Source organism: Scheffersomyces coipomensis (genome assembly GCF_036884675.1).
Source record: "Scheffersomyces coipomensis strain NRRL Y-17651 chromosome Unknown DFJ63scaffold_3, whole genome shotgun sequence".
In the NCBI taxonomy this organism is placed as follows: domain Eukaryota; kingdom Fungi; phylum Ascomycota; class Pichiomycetes; order Serinales; family Debaryomycetaceae; genus Scheffersomyces; species Scheffersomyces coipomensis.
Genome location: NW_027042894.1, coordinates 1,315,823 through 1,332,870, shown reverse-complemented (window position 1 = coordinate 1,332,870; position 17,048 = coordinate 1,315,823). Strand labels below are relative to the sequence as shown.

The following is a 17,048-nucleotide window of genomic DNA, read 5'->3' as shown; positions in this document are numbered from 1 at the left end:
CTTTGAACAGATAGATCACTTCCAAATTAATTAAGGTTAAATATAGTTCAAACCAGTTCATGGTTAATTTGCATCCCCTACATCATACATTATCAAAGATATACCATTATAGATTAATAAAACCAGCATTAGCATTAGGTATCCATCAAATTAAATCACCATAGGGCAGCATATCAACTAACAATGGCTCCTCCCAAGAAAGATGCATTTGCTGATCTATTTCAATCAGCCACCACCACAAGTGGTACTCCTAAAGTGAATACCTTGTCAATGCAAGAAAGACAAAAGTTACAATCAGGGAATGGCAATGGTAATGGATATCATTATCAAAACAACACGTCATCATATTCTAACCTAGATATATTGTCATCATCCAATTCAAGAATTTCCTCTCCAGCCCCATCAATAAATACGAAACCAATCATACCAACATCAGCCACCACTTTGAATCCTAGAACTAATATATCTAACTTCAATTCTCCTTCGTCATTTGCATCTTCTACTTCTTCCATAGGTTCAAATCAACCAATTCATCCTCCAAGTATTGATAATGATCCATTTGATATCTTCTTTAAGAATGATAATAAAAGCAATGTTCAATCACCATCACAACCAACACAACAGAAGCCTGTGGCGAATAAAGTTGTGAATGACTTTAACAACATCTCATTGTTGGATGATGATTTCACAGATGCATTTGAACCAGCCCCACCTCCAAAACAAGTCAAACCACCTACACCAGTCACCCCTCCTCAACCAAGAAGACCAATTCCAGAAAGACCAACATCAGCCACTGCTAAAAAGGATGGTGTTATTGCTGAATTGATCGATATTGGATTTTCCATTGATGATGCCAATGAAGCCATTCGAGAAATGGGTCCTGATTTACAATTATGTGTAAATTATATCATGAATAAAAATTCTAAACCTAACAGTCAAAGAAATTCTCCTGCACCTGCTCCAATTAAAACTAATCATCAATTGCCTAGTAGACAACAATATGCTGAAGACTATGCTGGGATCAATTTCAATGGTATTGGTCAAGATTTATTTAATAAAGCAAATAAACTTAAAAAATCAGTCATTCATAATATTGGGAAACAATTACAGAATGGTAATGGTGGATCAAGCTCAGGATCCGGTTCAAATATACCACAGTGGATGAAAGATCAAGATAAATATAAAGCAGATGCTATTGAGAAGAAATTTGATGGTACTGAAGATTATGGATCTGATGCGGATAATATTAATCAAGATGATATTGATCAATTCATGAGATTACAACGTGAAAAGGATAAAGAGAGAAGAAGAACAAGATTGGAAAATGCCTATAATAAAGCAACTGGTTCTCCTAAAGAAAGTTCCCCTGCTCCACCTGAACCAAGGTTACCTCAAAGAAGACCACAACGTCAGCCACAAACCGCACCACAACAACCAAAACCAATTATACCTGAAGTACCAAGACGTTCTTCTCCATTAAAGCGTCCTCAAGATATTCCTACCAGAAATACTGACAGCGAAAGAACTCCAACTACTCCTAAAGTTCAGCCACCTGCTCCTAAAATTCAAGTTCAACCTCCAAAAGAAGTTGATTTATTAGGATTATCATCATCTGCAGCAACTTCTTCTCCTAATCCGTCATTGAGAAGTGCTACTCCATTAAATCAATTCCAAGCTGTTGATTATACCACTTCAAAAACCACTGCTACTGAAGCATTCAAATCAGGTGATTATGATAAAGCATTAGAATTTTATAGTAAATGTATCAATAGCTTACCTGAAAAGCATGAGAATAGAGTGATTATCTATTCTAACTTAGGTAATGTTTATAAATTACTTGGATCATTGAAGAAAAGTTTAGAAAGTGTTGAATCTGGATTGATTTTAATTGATATTAAAGAAGTTAACTCTAATCAATTTGAAATCGATGGTAAACCTATTAAATATTGGTTTATGAAGTTAATATTGATTAAAGCTGAGATTCTTGAATTATTAGAGAAGTTTGAATCAAGTTTAGATAATTATAAGATTTTATTATCCTTAAATATCCACGATAAAAAGATTATTGATGCTAAGAATAGATTAGATAGAATCGTCAATCCCCAAGTCTCAAGACCATCTTCAAGTATCAGCAATAGACCACCACCATCTAAATCTACACCATCACCTCCTGTTCAATCAAGACCTCCATCATCATTGTCATCAAGGCCTGTTAAGAAAATCCAAGATGATGAAGTTGATCCATTATTAAAAGAACAAATTGATATTAAAATTAAATCATGGTTACAAGGTAAGAACTTCCGTGAAGTTTTAATCACTATAGATCAAATCATTCCTGATAAAATTAAAGTTAAAAAGGTTCAACAAAGTGATATAGTTTTAAATAATAAAGTTAAACTCAATTATTTAAAAATCATCTCAACTATTCATCCTGATAAAACCCAAGTTCAAGCTAAAGATGATATTAAAACTCAATTGGTATGTAATGGTGTTTTCATTGCATTAAATCATATGTGGGAAACTTTCAAGGTAGAAAATAATATTTAATTTGTTTACATGAACTTTTCTTGTATTTATATTATCCTCTCATAATAAGAAATAAACAATTTTTTAAATAAAATAATCTATATAATAATCTATATATAACGCAATTGTAATAACCATTAAACCATTAACTATTTCATAAAATTTTGAATAGTTTCTAAAATACCAATAAATCTACCAATATCAGCACCAGCTTTATGTCTAAAATGAACATTGATTCTAAAGAGGTAAGAACCATGATCGCCCAACGAAATAGCTTCTAATAAGCTTGTAAATGATTTTCGAGCATTCATAATATCAGTTTCACCCAAGTTATAATCCCAATTTCTAATCAATGATTCACAGAATTTGACCTTTAAAACATCAGTCAATTCATTGTAGTCTAAGAGGAAGCATTTCATTTTAATGAACTCTTGTTTATCGAATGGAGCGAAGTTAATTGATATATTTCTTGGATCTTTTGTTATATTATCATACTTTCTAACGACTTTCTGTTTGATAGACAGTTGTCTAATGATTTGATTTATATCTTCAGCTAATTCTTTTTCTAATTTGTAATTATAAAAGTTTGAAATTCTATTTTGATCACAAGAAGCTCCGATAACATACATTGAAATGCATAAATTGAATTCATAATTGGAATTGGAAGGGCGGCGGAATGAGTTTTCAACCTCTTTATATAGATCCTTCTTCACCTGTGTTCTGTCAACTTGGAATTTAAAATGGCTCTGTTCTTCCGTCATCTTATTGCTCGTAAGAAAGTTTGACATTATATGTTAAGAATTAGATAGACGCCAAGATAGTAGGTTCGAAATTCAAAAGAAGAAGCCATATTAAATATGTAAAAATACGATTTTCTACTTCATAATAATTAAGGCTACAAGACCATCCGGTATATAATCGACATTTTAGCGCGACCCCTTAGGGAACTTTCAATTTGCAACTCTAAATCTATTTTAATTTCCTAAAAGGGATTCGCAATTTATTTTTATATCAAATGCGCTTTGTATTTAAAATAAGGTAAGTACACCAATATACTCTTAAGCGTAACATCCTTTAAATAATTAGTCAAAATAAATATATCTAATCTAATAGATCTTTCTTGGTTACATCATCATCATTATGATTGAAGGTTCTAGATTCTCAAGAAACTTCGACTTAGAGACTATTGCTGCGCAATATTCGTTCCAGAATATAAACAAAGTTGATCATCATCCATTACCAGATAAACTAGTAGGAATCAAAAATATAGTCCTTCTTGTCGATACTACTTCTAATGACAATTTAGATGATCTAATCATTCAACCTATTCCAACTGAAGGTCAAATCCTATTCATGATAAGAAAGGCATTGAGTATGAAGAAACCTCCCAATTCTTATTTGAACAAGGTCATAAGTTCGATGACGCTTCCAATCCATTGACTATCACATTACAATTCAAATTAGGTCTTGAAGATGATGGAACATCAATGAATGATTTATTATTGCGGGCCAATTTCCTTACTCGATTAGGATTCTTCAAATTCAAAGTGTATATCTTCAAAGTAATGACAGATAAGAAAAAGGATAAATTTATAATGCCACCTTTACACTATTTTACACAATTGAAATGTGTAGGTTTCAGGTTTGATACAGATATCTTCCCAGTTATAGAATATCTGATACCAGAGTATCTTAGATTCGATGAGATGGTGGCAGATTACTTTGACAAAGTCTGCAATCATATGCCCCTAAATATTGACTGGTTAGGAGAAGAACTTGAAGAATTACATTTGGGACAAAAGCTAAGAGTTAGCAACGAGAAATTTTGCAACAGGAGGTTTCCTAAGTTAACAACTCTTGGAGTTGAATGTTATGATATCATCACAATGCACAATTTTGAAATCTTGCTTAAAAATCATGGTGATATTATTCGTAATTTAACCTTAAGAGATCTGATGTTTAGACAATTCCAATATCTTAAGAGCATAGAAAGGTTTATTTTAATAGCTCATCATGCGGGGGAAGCATCGGCAAGTTGTAATAAATTTACCACAGATTCACTCAAAGAGATACACATGTATGGATTTAGGTTTCCAGTTACTGAAACAACTTTTGTAAAAGAGAAAAACTTGAAAAAATTCTTTTACCTGATTTTTTATGAGGAGGAATATCAAATACATTCCTTAGAAGAAGATGAAATCGAACTCTTAAAATCTAAAGGAATTGAAACAATAGAAGTTCCATTCTTACCCTATCATAAAGTGGCTGACATGTTTCACTTTTTGAAAACAGTAGTGACAAAAATTCCTGTGCTACTCAATTTTGATATTGACAACGAAAAATTGCGTCGTAACGAATTTAACAATTTAGGTAATTCAACATAACAGCCTAATATGATCTTCAAGTTATTTCATGATGCAAATAGTTATATATTGGTAGACTCTACAATAATATATTTTTTAAGCAAGCGGCTGTCGTGTTTGTACTCTTATTAGCAAATATTGAATTGAAAAAATACACATCAAGATAAATTTTGGAATCTGCAGAGACTTTTATGGTTAATCTTAATATTCGAATCTCATCGATTGTTCCATATAATAAATCAATTCATAAAATTATTTACGAAGTTCAATTGGACATTTTGTGGCTCATTATCATGCAAAGATCGCTTCTTGCGTAAGTCGCATAAATAGATCCCCCCTTTGTTATCCCGAACGGCTAAGATAAGATCAACGTTAATACGCAAGAATTAGATTGTAGTTATTGATCTATAAATAGTATTTTCAAGGGGTAATTGAAAAAAGATAAAATTTTGAGTGGCGAATTGTAATATGTAATAGGGTATAAATATCGCATAGAGTAGACTACATTAAATTTTCGTCCTAGCTACAATATTTATATAATATATAAAGCAAAATAAATGTATTTAATAAAATAAATATAAATTATCATGTTAAAGCTTGTATTAACCTTAACATGGCAATAAATTCAGCTATAGTTAGATAGCTACGATAAATTCTAGTGTAACAATCTCACACTACATCTAGTAGTAGTATATATTTGTTTTTGTTAGCTTTCATAATTAATTATAGGAATAGGATATACATCATTACTAACTATATTTTAAATTTTTTTAAACTTAATATACATTTATATCTTTTGAAAATTAGTCATTGTAGTACATATGTAGTGTATTGCCACTCAAATTAGCTATCATTTCACTGATTTGTTGATGCTAATGTTAAAGATAATCGTTATTTATGGATCTATAAGATTGGATTGTGTTGATTTTATTTTGTTGTCCTTAAGCAGACTATGTAACAATTTTCATTTTAAATTACTATAATTAATAACTAAGCGAAGTAACTATATAATTGCAATCGATAAACATTTCAAGCACTATAGACATAAATAAATACTTGTAACTAATTATATAAAAATAAATGTAAGTATTCAGGATAAAGCTCTGATTACCTTCAACACAATCATGTAGTTAATTACTCTTCTGACATCACTGTATGCTGAATTTAAATAAATTTGATATAAATGATTAGAATCTTCTAGTTGTTTGATTGAATTATTTAAATTAATCATTTTCTTTGTAACGGGAGGGCCAAATTTATTTAACAGCTTTTCAGTATGATAATTTCTGTATATACAAATGAAGTAGACTTTTTCTTCTCTCGGAATTTCATTATATTCTTGTAAAAATAAGTCAATGTTGTCAAAAATATCATTTGATACTTCCTCGGGAGATCTATTTTCATTCTTAACTTCATATTTACCTTGTTCCCCTAATGCTTGTCTTCTCCTACTTTCTGCTTTTGTTAATTCTTCTTCTGTGACTTGTTCTTCACTTTCATAATGATTCAAGGCGGCCACAATTCCATTAAATACGTCATCAGCAATTGGAGTCTCATTGACTAATGGAGTTAAATCGTTTAATTTTGCATTTACACCAATTACTAACCTAGACACTTCTAATTTTCGTTCATATTCATTTAAGCTATTACCATGACGTTTCTTAATATCTTGATTGATGTTATCGATGATTCTTTGAAGATTAATGGAACGTGTAGTTTGAATATCAATCGAAGAACTCATGTTGGGCTTATTGTATCAAACAAGAATAATTTATCTAGATAAAAACTTTTTCAAGAGAAAATTTACTGTATTTATATATTACCGCTGAACAACCACATTAGTTGGGAGTGTAACAGCCAATCAATTATCAACAAAAATCCCACATCGTTCTAAACTACTCTGTTGCACATTGCTACTAATCTATATTTAGATAATCTGTTCTATTATATTACTTATCCTTGAATCTGATAGATCATAAACGTCTTTGTGGTTATTTTGTTTGTGTAGAAAGAAAAAAAAAAATAATTTATTTTTCTGCACATAATTTGCGGCACACTAAATCATTCTTTATTTCCTAAAATGGATTTGCAAATTAATTGAGTCACTATACCAATAAAATGTACATAACAACTTTAAATTAATTCTGCAATTCTCCAAAATAAAGTCTATAAATTCTTATTCATTAATTTATTTCATCTAATTCAGTTACTTTTCTACAGCATCATCATGATTGAAGGGCCTAGATTCTCAAGAAACTTCGATTTATTCGTTCCAAAACATAAACAAAGTTGATCATCGTCCATTACCTGATAAACTAGCAGGAATCAAAAATATAGTTCTTCTTGTCGATACTACTTCTAATGACAATTTAGATGATCTAATCATCCAACCTATTCCAACAGAGGGTCAAATCCTATACCATGATAAGGAAGATATTGAATATGAAGAAACCTCCCAATTCTTATTTGATCAAGCTCATAAATTTGATGACCCAAACAATCCATTAACTATCACATTACAATTCAAATTAGGTCTTGAAGATGATGGAACATCAATGAATGATTTATTATTGAGGGTCAATTTCCTTACTCGATTAGGATACTTCATATTCAAAGTGTATATCTTCAAAATAATAGCAGATAAGAAAAAGGATAAGTTTATAATGCCACCATTACAATACTTTACAAAATTGAAATGCATTGGTTTCCGATTTGATACTGATGTAATCCCATCCGTAGACTATGAGAATGATAGTTTTCGATTTGAAGAGGCTAGAATTGATTATTTTGAAAAAGTCGTGTATCACATTCCCATAATGATTGACTGGTTAGGAGAAGAACTTGAAGAATTACATTTGGGACAAAAAATAAGAGTAAATGAAGAAACCTTTGTCGAAAAGAAGTTTCCCAAGTTAACAACTCTTGGAGTTGAATGTTATGATTTTATTACAATGCACAATTTTGAAATCTTCATTGAAAAGCATGGAGAAGTTCTCCGGTGTTTAACATTAAGAGGTCTGGGATTCAGAAAATTCGAGTGTCTTAAAGCTTTAGAAAAGATGGTACTGATTGCACAGGCTTATACTCCGTCAGAAGATTTCTGGAAACTTTCAAAGATATCTCTTAAAGAAATTCACATCCATGGATTTAGATTTGCTATTGGTACAGATGGCTTTGAGGAACACAAGAATTTCAAAAAATTTGTTTGCCTGATTTCTACAATTGAACCGAAAATGCCCTCTGTATTTGATTTCGAGATCGATTATTTCAAATCAATTGGAATTGAAACAACAGTAGTGCCATTTATGCCATATCATCAACGTTCGAACAGTTATCAATTTATGAAATATAAGGTTCACATTTCAAAAGGACCACTCAATTTTGCAATTGAGAATGAAAAATACCGTCTGCAAAGATTTGACGAATGGGGAGCATTAATTTCATAGTTGATCTATAATAATCCTAAATATATTTCTTTAGTACTAAACTTTTTTGTGTGCGAATTTTTGGATTATCAACAAAAATGTCAAAAATATTTCATAATCTCCCTTTTCCAAAGCCCTGGTCTCTAACGCATAGATATATAGACACATTCAATTAATTGAGAAGTATATCAACTTATGTCAGATAAGGCTGAACGTGAAGAATATGAAGCTTTGACAGCTACATTAACGTCATTCTATAATTTTTATAATTATCAAACTCAACAGATCCTAACTCCCAAAACCATCAAATACAATTCATTAACCAAACAAGAACAAGATTTATTACCATGGTTTCCCAAATACTTGCAAGATATTGAATCGATCATTAATTTGAATAAATTGTTCACTCAGGCCCTTGCGGTTAATATAGCTCAAGACTGGGGTGTATCGTCTGATCCTCTGCAATGGTCCGTTGCTACTGATAAGGAGTTTGATAAAGTCAAGTCGACACTTTTACAAATATCAAAGGAATGGAGTGATGAAGGGAAAGTGGAACGAGAAATTGGTTTCAATAAGATCCTTGATGAATTGAAAACATTATACCCTGATGAAATTGAACGTCAAAATATTAAAATATTAAACCCCGGTTGTGGATTAGGTAGATTAGTAATGGAATTAGTGACATTAGGATTTTGGACTCAAGGTAATGAATTCAGTTATCATATGTTATTAGCATCCAATTTCATTTTAAATCATTGTTCTTATGAAAATGAACATTCTATTTTCCCCTTTTTACATAAATCATACAATATTGTTAAACGAGCATTTCAATTAAGACCAGTTTATTTCCCTGATTTGAATCCGAATTTGATCCATGAATTAATGAAATCAAACCCAAAGATCCCATACGATGAGTTAATGTCAATGACTGCTGGTTCTTTCATTGATTTATACGGACCAAATGATTTGAAACTATCGGATACTTATACGAATGATTCAATTGCCAATGAGTTTAGAGTCAATAATCAAGAAAATTTCGATGTCTTAATCACTTGTTTCTTTATCGATACGGCCAATAATATCATAGATTATCTTAAGACGATCTACTATAGTTTGAAGAAAGACGGGGTTTGGATTAATTTTGGACCATTATTATGGCATTTTGAAGATGATGAGAATATGGAATTTACCGATAAGAAAGATGCTAATGGTAAGCCAATTCCAACTATTATGAAGGGACTTGAATTATCAAAGGATGATTTGATTGAATTAATTAAAAATATGGGATTTAAATTTGAAAAACATGAATCAAATTTCAAAACTACTTATTGTGGAGATAAAAAATCACTTGGAACATATATTTATGATTGTGAATATTGGGTTTGTAGAAAAGTATAAATAAGATTATATATATTTATAATTAAATAAGAAAAAACAGCGTTATATCTATTTGAGTAAGTTTAAATCAATTGGTTGGCCAGCTTCTACTATTTCATCATAAATTAAAGTAGTTAAAAAGTTTGAACATGATTTACCTGTCATTTCAGGTTTTAAATATCTAGCAGCAATTTCAAATTTATAATTCTTTGAAGAAGGGAATTGAATTAATAATTTATCCAATTCTTCTTGTAATAATTGTTCGACTATTGATGAAGATAATTTAACTTTCAAATCATCTAATTCGACATTATGATAACGCCATGAATATAATTGTAATCTTGAAACTTCTGCAGTGGCAGCATCTTCCATAAGATTGTTAATAGGTACACAACCAATACCTCTAATCCATGATTCAACATAACATAAAGCAATATAAATATTCTGTCTAATACCATCAGTTGTTATAACACCATTCTCAATGGCGGTATTAGATAAATCTTGTTCAGTAACATGAGGATCTTCATTCAGTTTGAATAATTGATTTGGAGTAGGCATATGTTGATTGAAAACACCATTAGCAATGACAGATAAAGCAGGATGAGCCACCCAAGTTCCATCATAACCCATTTTAACTTCTCTTAACTTATCATTGAAGACTTTATCCATAGCGACTGTATTGGCAACTTCATCATTTTTAATCGGGATTTGAGCTGCCATTCCTCCCATGGCATGAACTTGGCGATTATGACAAATATGAATCAAACGCTTACAATAAGAACTCATGAAGGGGACTGTCATGGTGATTTGATCCCTATTTGGTAAAAGTTTAGTTTGATCTTTAACAAGGGTTTTTATGGTGGAAAATATATAATCCCATCTACCACAATTCAAACCCGAAGTATGGTTTCTTAATTGATAAATGATTTCTTCCATTTGATAAGCAGCTGGTAAAGTTTCAATTAAGACTGTAGCTCTAATTGTACCTCTTTTAATGGAAAATATATCTTGAGACACATTAAATATATCATTCCATAATTTTGCTTCTAAATGATGTTCCATTTTAGGTAAGTAGAAATAAGGACCATAACCTTGATTAATCAATTCTTTAGCGTTATGATAAAAGTAAAGACCAAAATCAACTATAGATGCACTTATAGGTTCACCATCTACTAAAATATGTTTTTCAACCATATGCCAACCTCTTGGTCTAACAATTATGGTTGGTAAAGGTTTACCACTATCATAATTAACTTTATAATCTTTATTATTATCTAAATTTTTAAAATCAACTTGATGTCTTATAGCATCATATAAGTTTAATTGACCATTTAAGACATTAGACCAAGTTGGACTTGAACTATCTTCAAAATCACTCATATAAGTTTTGACAGGAGTATTTAAAGCATTAATGATCATTTTACGTTCTGGAGGACCGGTGATTTCTGTACGTCTATCAATTAAACCATAACTTGGTAAAGCACCTTGCCAAGTTGGATCTTGTTGAAGTTTTTGAGAAACTTCATCTTTTAAAAATTCTAATTTAGCGGTACCAGCGTTTAATTTAGATTGGAATATTTCTCTATTGGCTAATAATTGTTTTCTAGTTTCATTAAATGTACGATGTAATAAGACAATGAATGATAAGGATGATTTAGTTAAGATATCAGCTTGAGTAGTATTGGATAATGGTAAATATTCCGCATTTGATTGAATGGGTGCTAAAACTTCAACCCCTTCAAGAGGTGAATAAATTGGTTTACTTGAAATTGTCATTACAGTTGTAGTTGAATGTAAAACAGTAATACGTTATAATAATAATAATTAATTGAACTAGGGGTAAGGGAGATTAGGGTCATTATTTATAGTTTAAAAATAAATCCATCAAGGATATCTGGCGATTGGGGGATATCAAAAAATAAGTCTAGATGAGAAGAGGTTTTGACTAAACTGTTTATTGTACGACGTGAATCGTAAGAGAAAGAGAGATAACCATAGTTACAGATAAAGGTACAACTCCATCAGAGTCATCTTAAAATGACTCTGACCATAAACCAAGACTAATCCGTTAGACCTAAACCTGATCATACCCAACTCTTTAAAGTTCTGATTTGGTCAACCAGTTATCAAATATCCCCGGAAAGTTCCAGATATCTCAAACAGTTGAATTCGGAGTCAAAAATCACAAAACACGAAAAAAAAACCGTTACTCAAAATATTTTTGCGGCCTTCTTCTAAAGTCCCGGTCATTTTAGTTTTATTTTTCTTATCGTATTTGACTCAATATCCGGAGCGTAATTCGGAGTTTCCTTGGTATGATTGCCACTCCGAAAACTCCACAACCATAACTTTTACAAACAACTATAGGAGTTTTAAAACGAGTAAAGAGACTTACAAAATAGATCTGGTAAGAAAGAATTAAGCATTAAAAGTGGTACGGTAAGTTAAGATAAAGTTATGGTTAAATTTGTTTCTGTGAGTCAAAGTCCGAGTCCGACTGGTAGCTAAGAAAAACAATTATGGCAAACTACAGCGACAGATTCTGATAGACTCCAGACTTTTTTTTTTGAATCAGTTCATAATTTCATCATGTCACATATATTATAATCTTTGCCAGCCGTTTATCAGTTACTTCCTTTTCTCCGATATAGATATCTACAAGCTATCACTGGTATATACGCAAGAGTCATTCTTATTTTTATTATCTCTTTTCTATATTCATTTTGTGTGTGTTTGTCTTTGGCTACCTATATACTTATCCCATGGATATCTAATTAGCTTTAATCTAGATTTCTTTAACAATGACACTACCCGTTAATCTTGAATTAATAGTTTCATCATTATCTTTTAATACTCCAGCTAATTTTAAAATTTGACTTGTCTTTTCCACCACTGCATCTCTATTTAATTTAAATAATCCCAAGTCAGTATTGAATTTAACAGTCTTAATCCATTCACTAGCATCTTCTTTAGAATAATCTAAATTGGTATAGATATATTCTATAGCTTCATCTTGATGATGATTGAAATATTGTATACCTTGATTAATTGCATTTAAGAATTTCTTAATTGGTTCAGGGTTAGTTTCAACTTGTTTAGAACTAACGGTTATAACCCAGGATGGCCATGGAGTATAGATTTGACCAATTGGTTTGATTTCATTATTATCATAATATTTCTTTGATGTGAAATATTCCCACATGAAGGCATCGGAATTCTCATCATTTGATAATTTATGATTTACTGAATCTCTTAAATTTTTAAAATTGGATAAAATTGGAAATTTAGAAAATGATTTAGTATATTTCAAATCATGACTTAACACAAATGACATAACATAAGATCCACTACCAATTCTACTAACCCCAATTGAACTATCACTATTTAAATCAGTAACTTCCTTTAATTCATCTCTTTGACTCCCTGTTGAAATAGACCATAACAAGGGAGAATTAACATAAGTATCGATTAATTTATAATTACCTTGATTCTTATCACTAGCTAAATCAGCTACGAACCCTTCAGTTAATCCAATGGCAATATCAACTTCACCATCGTTTAATAATTTGACTAAACGACCAGTTCCTTCGAGAACTTTAACGAATTCAATGTTTAAATTGTTTTGTTCATAATATCCCTTTTGTTTGGCAAGGAATAAAGGAGTTGAGAAGTGTTCTGGGATATAGGCTACCCTTAATGTAGTAATTGAACTCATGATTATCAATTGGATAAATAGAAGTATATGGTTTATTTTACGTAATTTTGGATTTGTAATTTCTGAAAAATTTGTGGATGTGAATTTTTGTTTGTTGGAGACCCTCACTTTTGTCGGTAATAATGGAGAAATAACGTCATTGGTGGAAGGGAACGAAGGAATTTGCAACTATAAATTGTTCTACAATAGATTAACATAACATGAATGATAGTATATTGAAGAAAATTAAATAAACTAAAATGACTATAATAGTAAAAAACAATTAAGTATATATAAAGGAAGAAGACAACAAAAGTAAGTAATATATAAAATAAAAAATAATAGTAAAAAAGACATAAACCCATCTTCTAAACCATAAAACAACTAACAAAATAAAAGTAGGTAAATAAAAGGAAAAGAAAGGAAGCATATAGATGAACACATAAATAACCATCTTTGAAATTTCAACTTCAAAAAATTTGTCATGAAAGAAGACTTCCCAAAGTAAAAGTAATAGTGGTATTAATTATAATGATAATGATGATGATAAATAAAAGGTATATAAATTAATGAATGATTGTAGTGGAGTCGAAGATGCTAGTGTATTCCATATGTACGTCACCTTTCAAATAGAAATAGATAAAGATAATGAAAAAAGAGATGCAAGAGGTAATAATGTGTAAAGAGGAAAAGGTGAAAACTATCAAGTAACATAACTAACAAGCACATTCACCACCACCACTTCTATTAATATTATTTGCATTTGAAGTTAAATCGATTCTACCTTCATTATTTCCATTTGAATTACCACCAAGAGGATTATTAGAATTATTATTTGATTCTGGAATATGATTACCTATACCAATAAACACTTCATTAACATTAAACCCATCTTTGGCACTTGTTTCAAAGAATAAAATTCCTTCTTCATCAGCTAAATTTTGACCTTCTTCAATACTAACTTTTCTTAAACTATTTTCACTATCATCTTCTTCACCACTATCATTTTTAACTAAATCATATTTATTACCAACTAAGGCTATAGTTATATCTTTTGAAGCTTGTTCATGTAATTCTTTAACCCAATGTCTGGCTTTAATAAAAGAAGCAGGTTTAGTAATATCATAAACCACAATAGCAGCTTGAGCATTTCTATAATACATTGGAGCTAATGAAGCAAATCTTTCTTGACCGGCAGTATCCCAAATTTCATATTTTATAACTTTCGATCCAATAGTACATTTTTGAGTTAAAAACGCAGCCCCAATAGTTGGTTCTTTATTTTCCTGGAATTCATTACTTACGAATCTTAATACTAATGATGATTTACCAACGGCTGCTTCACCAAGTAACACTAATTTAACCGATGTAGTTGGATTTGGGAAACTCATGATGATTTTAGATATATAAAACTTCTATGTGGGGGGGGGGGGGGGGGGGGTATATGTGAATAAGGAGATGATATGGATTTGAAAAAATGTGATTGATGCAGATTATGACCTATTTTAAACGACCAATAAATTGAATGGCAAAATAGCAAAGTATGAGACGACTGTGATTGTGGTTGACAAGGAGCTAATTTGAAGCTAGGGGGGATAGGGTATGGGAGAATGGAAAGTGAATAGAACAAATGTATAAATACTATTCAAATGAATGATGTATATCTATTATAACTGAAGTAATAACAAGAATATAATATGATGATATGATTTGATTAAAGATAGAAAAGGTCCTGTGTGAATGTGATGATAGTTTTTTTTAGTTTATCTTTTTGGTTTGGTGTGTATCACTCACTCAATTTGAAAAGGGGTGAAGTTTTGGTATGTCATAAACTGAGTTTATGACATTTCTATATTTTGCGACATAAGTTATGACAAAACTGGATGTTTGGATGTTTTGTGGGGGAGAGGAGAGATCATTCAATTTGTGTGTGATTGCAAAAAAAAGGAAAGGCTCAAAGGAACAATCGGCATGGTTATTCTACAATGGATGTCTTTATAAAAATAATTATCTCATTGTCTACCATTCATTCATTCATAAGCTATAACTTTACTTTTTCAAAACATGATTCGATTTCGGGTTTTTGTTGTTAGTTTATGCTGTGGTTATATGTGTTTTCATGCAGGATCCCGTATGAATCATTTAATCTGTTAACATAATTATGAATCAGATATAGAGATATATATATAATTATAAATATCGGAAAGATTATAATCGAAAATCTATTCTCTCTTTCTCTCTTTATTGATCAACTTTAGATATATATCTATTATCATTTCCTTTATTTGTTGTTGTTGATATCCATTCATTGTTATCTGTGTATATATTTATTAACTCGTCATTTTCCTTTTTCTCACGTTTATTATTATTATTAATTCTATTTTTTTTTTTTTTGATTACACACACCAAATTCAATTTCAAAATGATTCAAAAATACAGTGTTTATCAATTGGATTTATCAAAACTCACCAGTTTCCTTTCTCTGGTCAAGAAACTATCACGTTCATTACCTTCCTTATCTTTACCTCATCTATCATCCATATTAATGACTGAAAATAAATTGGTATGGCCCACTTATTTAACCATCGATTCCATCCAACAACGGAAAAACTTTGATCAATTGAATGATATAGAAGCTGCCAATTTAAAAGAAGGGATCACAAATAGTTCATCACCATGGTCTGTAAGTGATGGTAGAATTAAAGCTCCAAAACGTCGAAATCGATATTCAAATGTATTCCCTTTTAATCATAATCGAGTTAAATTACCTTGTACAAAGAAAAATGATTATATAAATGCATCAAGAGTTCAAATTGATGAGGAATCAAAATATATCGTTACTCAAGGTCCAATTGAATCAACCATTCATCATTTCTGGGCCATGTGTTTTAATGAAAGTGAATTGAATAATACTGATACCATAGTTATTGTCATGTTAACTTCATTGGTAGAAGATGGTATCTTCAAATGTATTCAATATTGGCCAAACGATATAAATGAAGTTAATTCGGATGCTTCATCTATGTCATCTTCTTCTTCAGATAAATCAACTGCCCCTAATGAAATGAAATTAAATTCTCTCTTAAGAGAAGATAAAATCGATATAGGTTCATTACGAGTTAAATTCTTAAAGAAATCTTATAATAAAGAAGGGGATTTTTCTTTAACTGAATTAGAATTAAAATCAGCAACAAAAGTTAAAAAAGTATATCATTATTATTATTATAAATGGGCTGATGCCAGAACTCCTCCTTCATCTGAATCATTACAAATCTTATCAAGTCATATTCATGAACATGATAATGAAACTACTGGAAAAATCATCCCTATAGTTCATTGTTCAGCTGGAGTCGGTAGATCAGGTACATTTATCGCCTTGGATTATTTCTTTAAAAATCCTCAATTATTCAAATCAGAAAATATAGATCCAAATCAATTCGGTCCTTATAATCCATCTGATGATTTAATTCTTAATACTGTCTCAACCTTAAGACATTATAGAATGATGATGGTTCAAACCATTCATCAATATATCTTTTTATATGATACTGTCATTAAATTATATAAACAGATCAATTCAACTTCATAGATCTGTCTCTTATCCCTCCTAATATTTTTAATATCTCCCTAATAGTTAATATCCCTAATAATTAATGAATATCT

At 30.5% G+C, this 17,048-nt stretch overlaps 9 protein-coding genes across 9 annotated transcripts; 5 read left to right on the top strand and 4 right to left on the bottom strand. All coding sequences in view use genetic code 12, as the record gives it.

Annotated features, from left to right (window-relative positions):
* Positions 1-183: 183 nt before the first annotated feature.
* On the top strand, positions 184-2,547 carry FGR32 (Fgr32p; the record flags this gene model as incomplete). Its single annotated transcript, XM_064906039.1, has 1 exon — positions 184-2,547. The coding sequence occupies one exon, from the start codon at positions 184-186 to the stop codon at positions 2,545-2,547; it is 2,364 nt and encodes a 787-aa protein (XP_064762783.1).
* Positions 2,548-3,666: 1,119 nt separating this feature from the next.
* On the top strand, positions 3,667-4,910 carry DFJ63DRAFT_334990 (uncharacterized protein; the record flags this gene model as incomplete). Its single annotated transcript, XM_064908136.1, has 2 exons — positions 3,667-3,865; positions 3,892-4,910. The coding sequence occupies 2 exons, from the start codon at positions 3,667-3,669 to the stop codon at positions 4,908-4,910; spliced, it is 1,218 nt and encodes a 405-aa protein (XP_064762782.1).
* A 1,069-nt stretch (positions 4,911-5,979) lies between these two features.
* Positions 5,980-6,630, bottom strand: DFJ63DRAFT_312769 (uncharacterized protein; the record flags this gene model as incomplete). The annotated part of the gene is made up of 1 exon (XM_064906038.1): positions 5,980-6,630. The coding sequence occupies one exon, from the start codon at positions 6,628-6,630 to the stop codon at positions 5,980-5,982; it is 651 nt and encodes a 216-aa protein (XP_064762781.1).
* Positions 6,631-7,037: 407 nt separating this feature from the next.
* On the top strand, positions 7,038-8,422 carry DFJ63DRAFT_118676 (uncharacterized protein). The gene has a single exon (XM_064903279.1). The coding sequence runs from the start codon at positions 7,445-7,447 to the stop codon at positions 8,333-8,335; it is 891 nt and encodes a 296-aa protein (XP_064762780.1). The 5' UTR covers positions 7,038-7,444; the 3' UTR covers positions 8,336-8,422.
* Positions 8,423-10,118, top strand: DFJ63DRAFT_118814 (S-adenosylmethionine-dependent methyltransferase). Its single transcript, XM_064903289.1, has 2 exons — positions 8,423-9,811; positions 10,117-10,118. The coding sequence occupies exon 1, from the start codon at positions 8,510-8,512 to the stop codon at positions 9,710-9,712; it is 1,203 nt and encodes a 400-aa protein (XP_064762779.1). The 5' UTR covers positions 8,423-8,509; the 3' UTR covers positions 9,713-9,811; positions 10,117-10,118.
* Positions 9,662-11,511, bottom strand: DFJ63DRAFT_318540 (malate synthase). The gene has a single exon (XM_064906954.1). It carries the CDS (start codon positions 11,465-11,467, stop codon positions 9,761-9,763), a length of 1,707 nt encoding a protein of 568 aa, XP_064762778.1. The 5' UTR covers positions 11,468-11,511; the 3' UTR covers positions 9,662-9,760.
* Positions 11,512-12,476: 965 nt separating this feature from the next.
* Positions 12,477-13,406, bottom strand: DFJ63DRAFT_334986 (uncharacterized protein; the record flags this gene model as incomplete). The annotated part of the gene is made up of 1 exon (XM_064908135.1): positions 12,477-13,406. The coding sequence occupies one exon, from the start codon at positions 13,404-13,406 to the stop codon at positions 12,477-12,479; it is 930 nt and encodes a 309-aa protein (XP_064762777.1).
* A 695-nt stretch (positions 13,407-14,101) lies between these two features.
* VPS21 (Rab family GTPase) lies at positions 14,102-14,776 on the bottom strand (the record flags this gene model as incomplete). Its single annotated transcript, XM_064904958.1, has 1 exon — positions 14,102-14,776. The coding sequence occupies one exon, from the start codon at positions 14,774-14,776 to the stop codon at positions 14,102-14,104; it is 675 nt and encodes a 224-aa protein (XP_064762776.1).
* Positions 14,777-15,930: 1,154 nt separating this feature from the next.
* On the top strand, positions 15,931-16,974 carry PTP1 (tyrosine protein phosphatase; the record flags this gene model as incomplete). Its single annotated transcript, XM_064904991.1, has 2 exons — positions 15,931-16,409; positions 16,473-16,974. The coding sequence occupies 2 exons, from the start codon at positions 15,931-15,933 to the stop codon at positions 16,972-16,974; spliced, it is 981 nt and encodes a 326-aa protein (XP_064762775.1).
* Between the last annotated feature and the right edge of the window lie 74 nt (positions 16,975-17,048).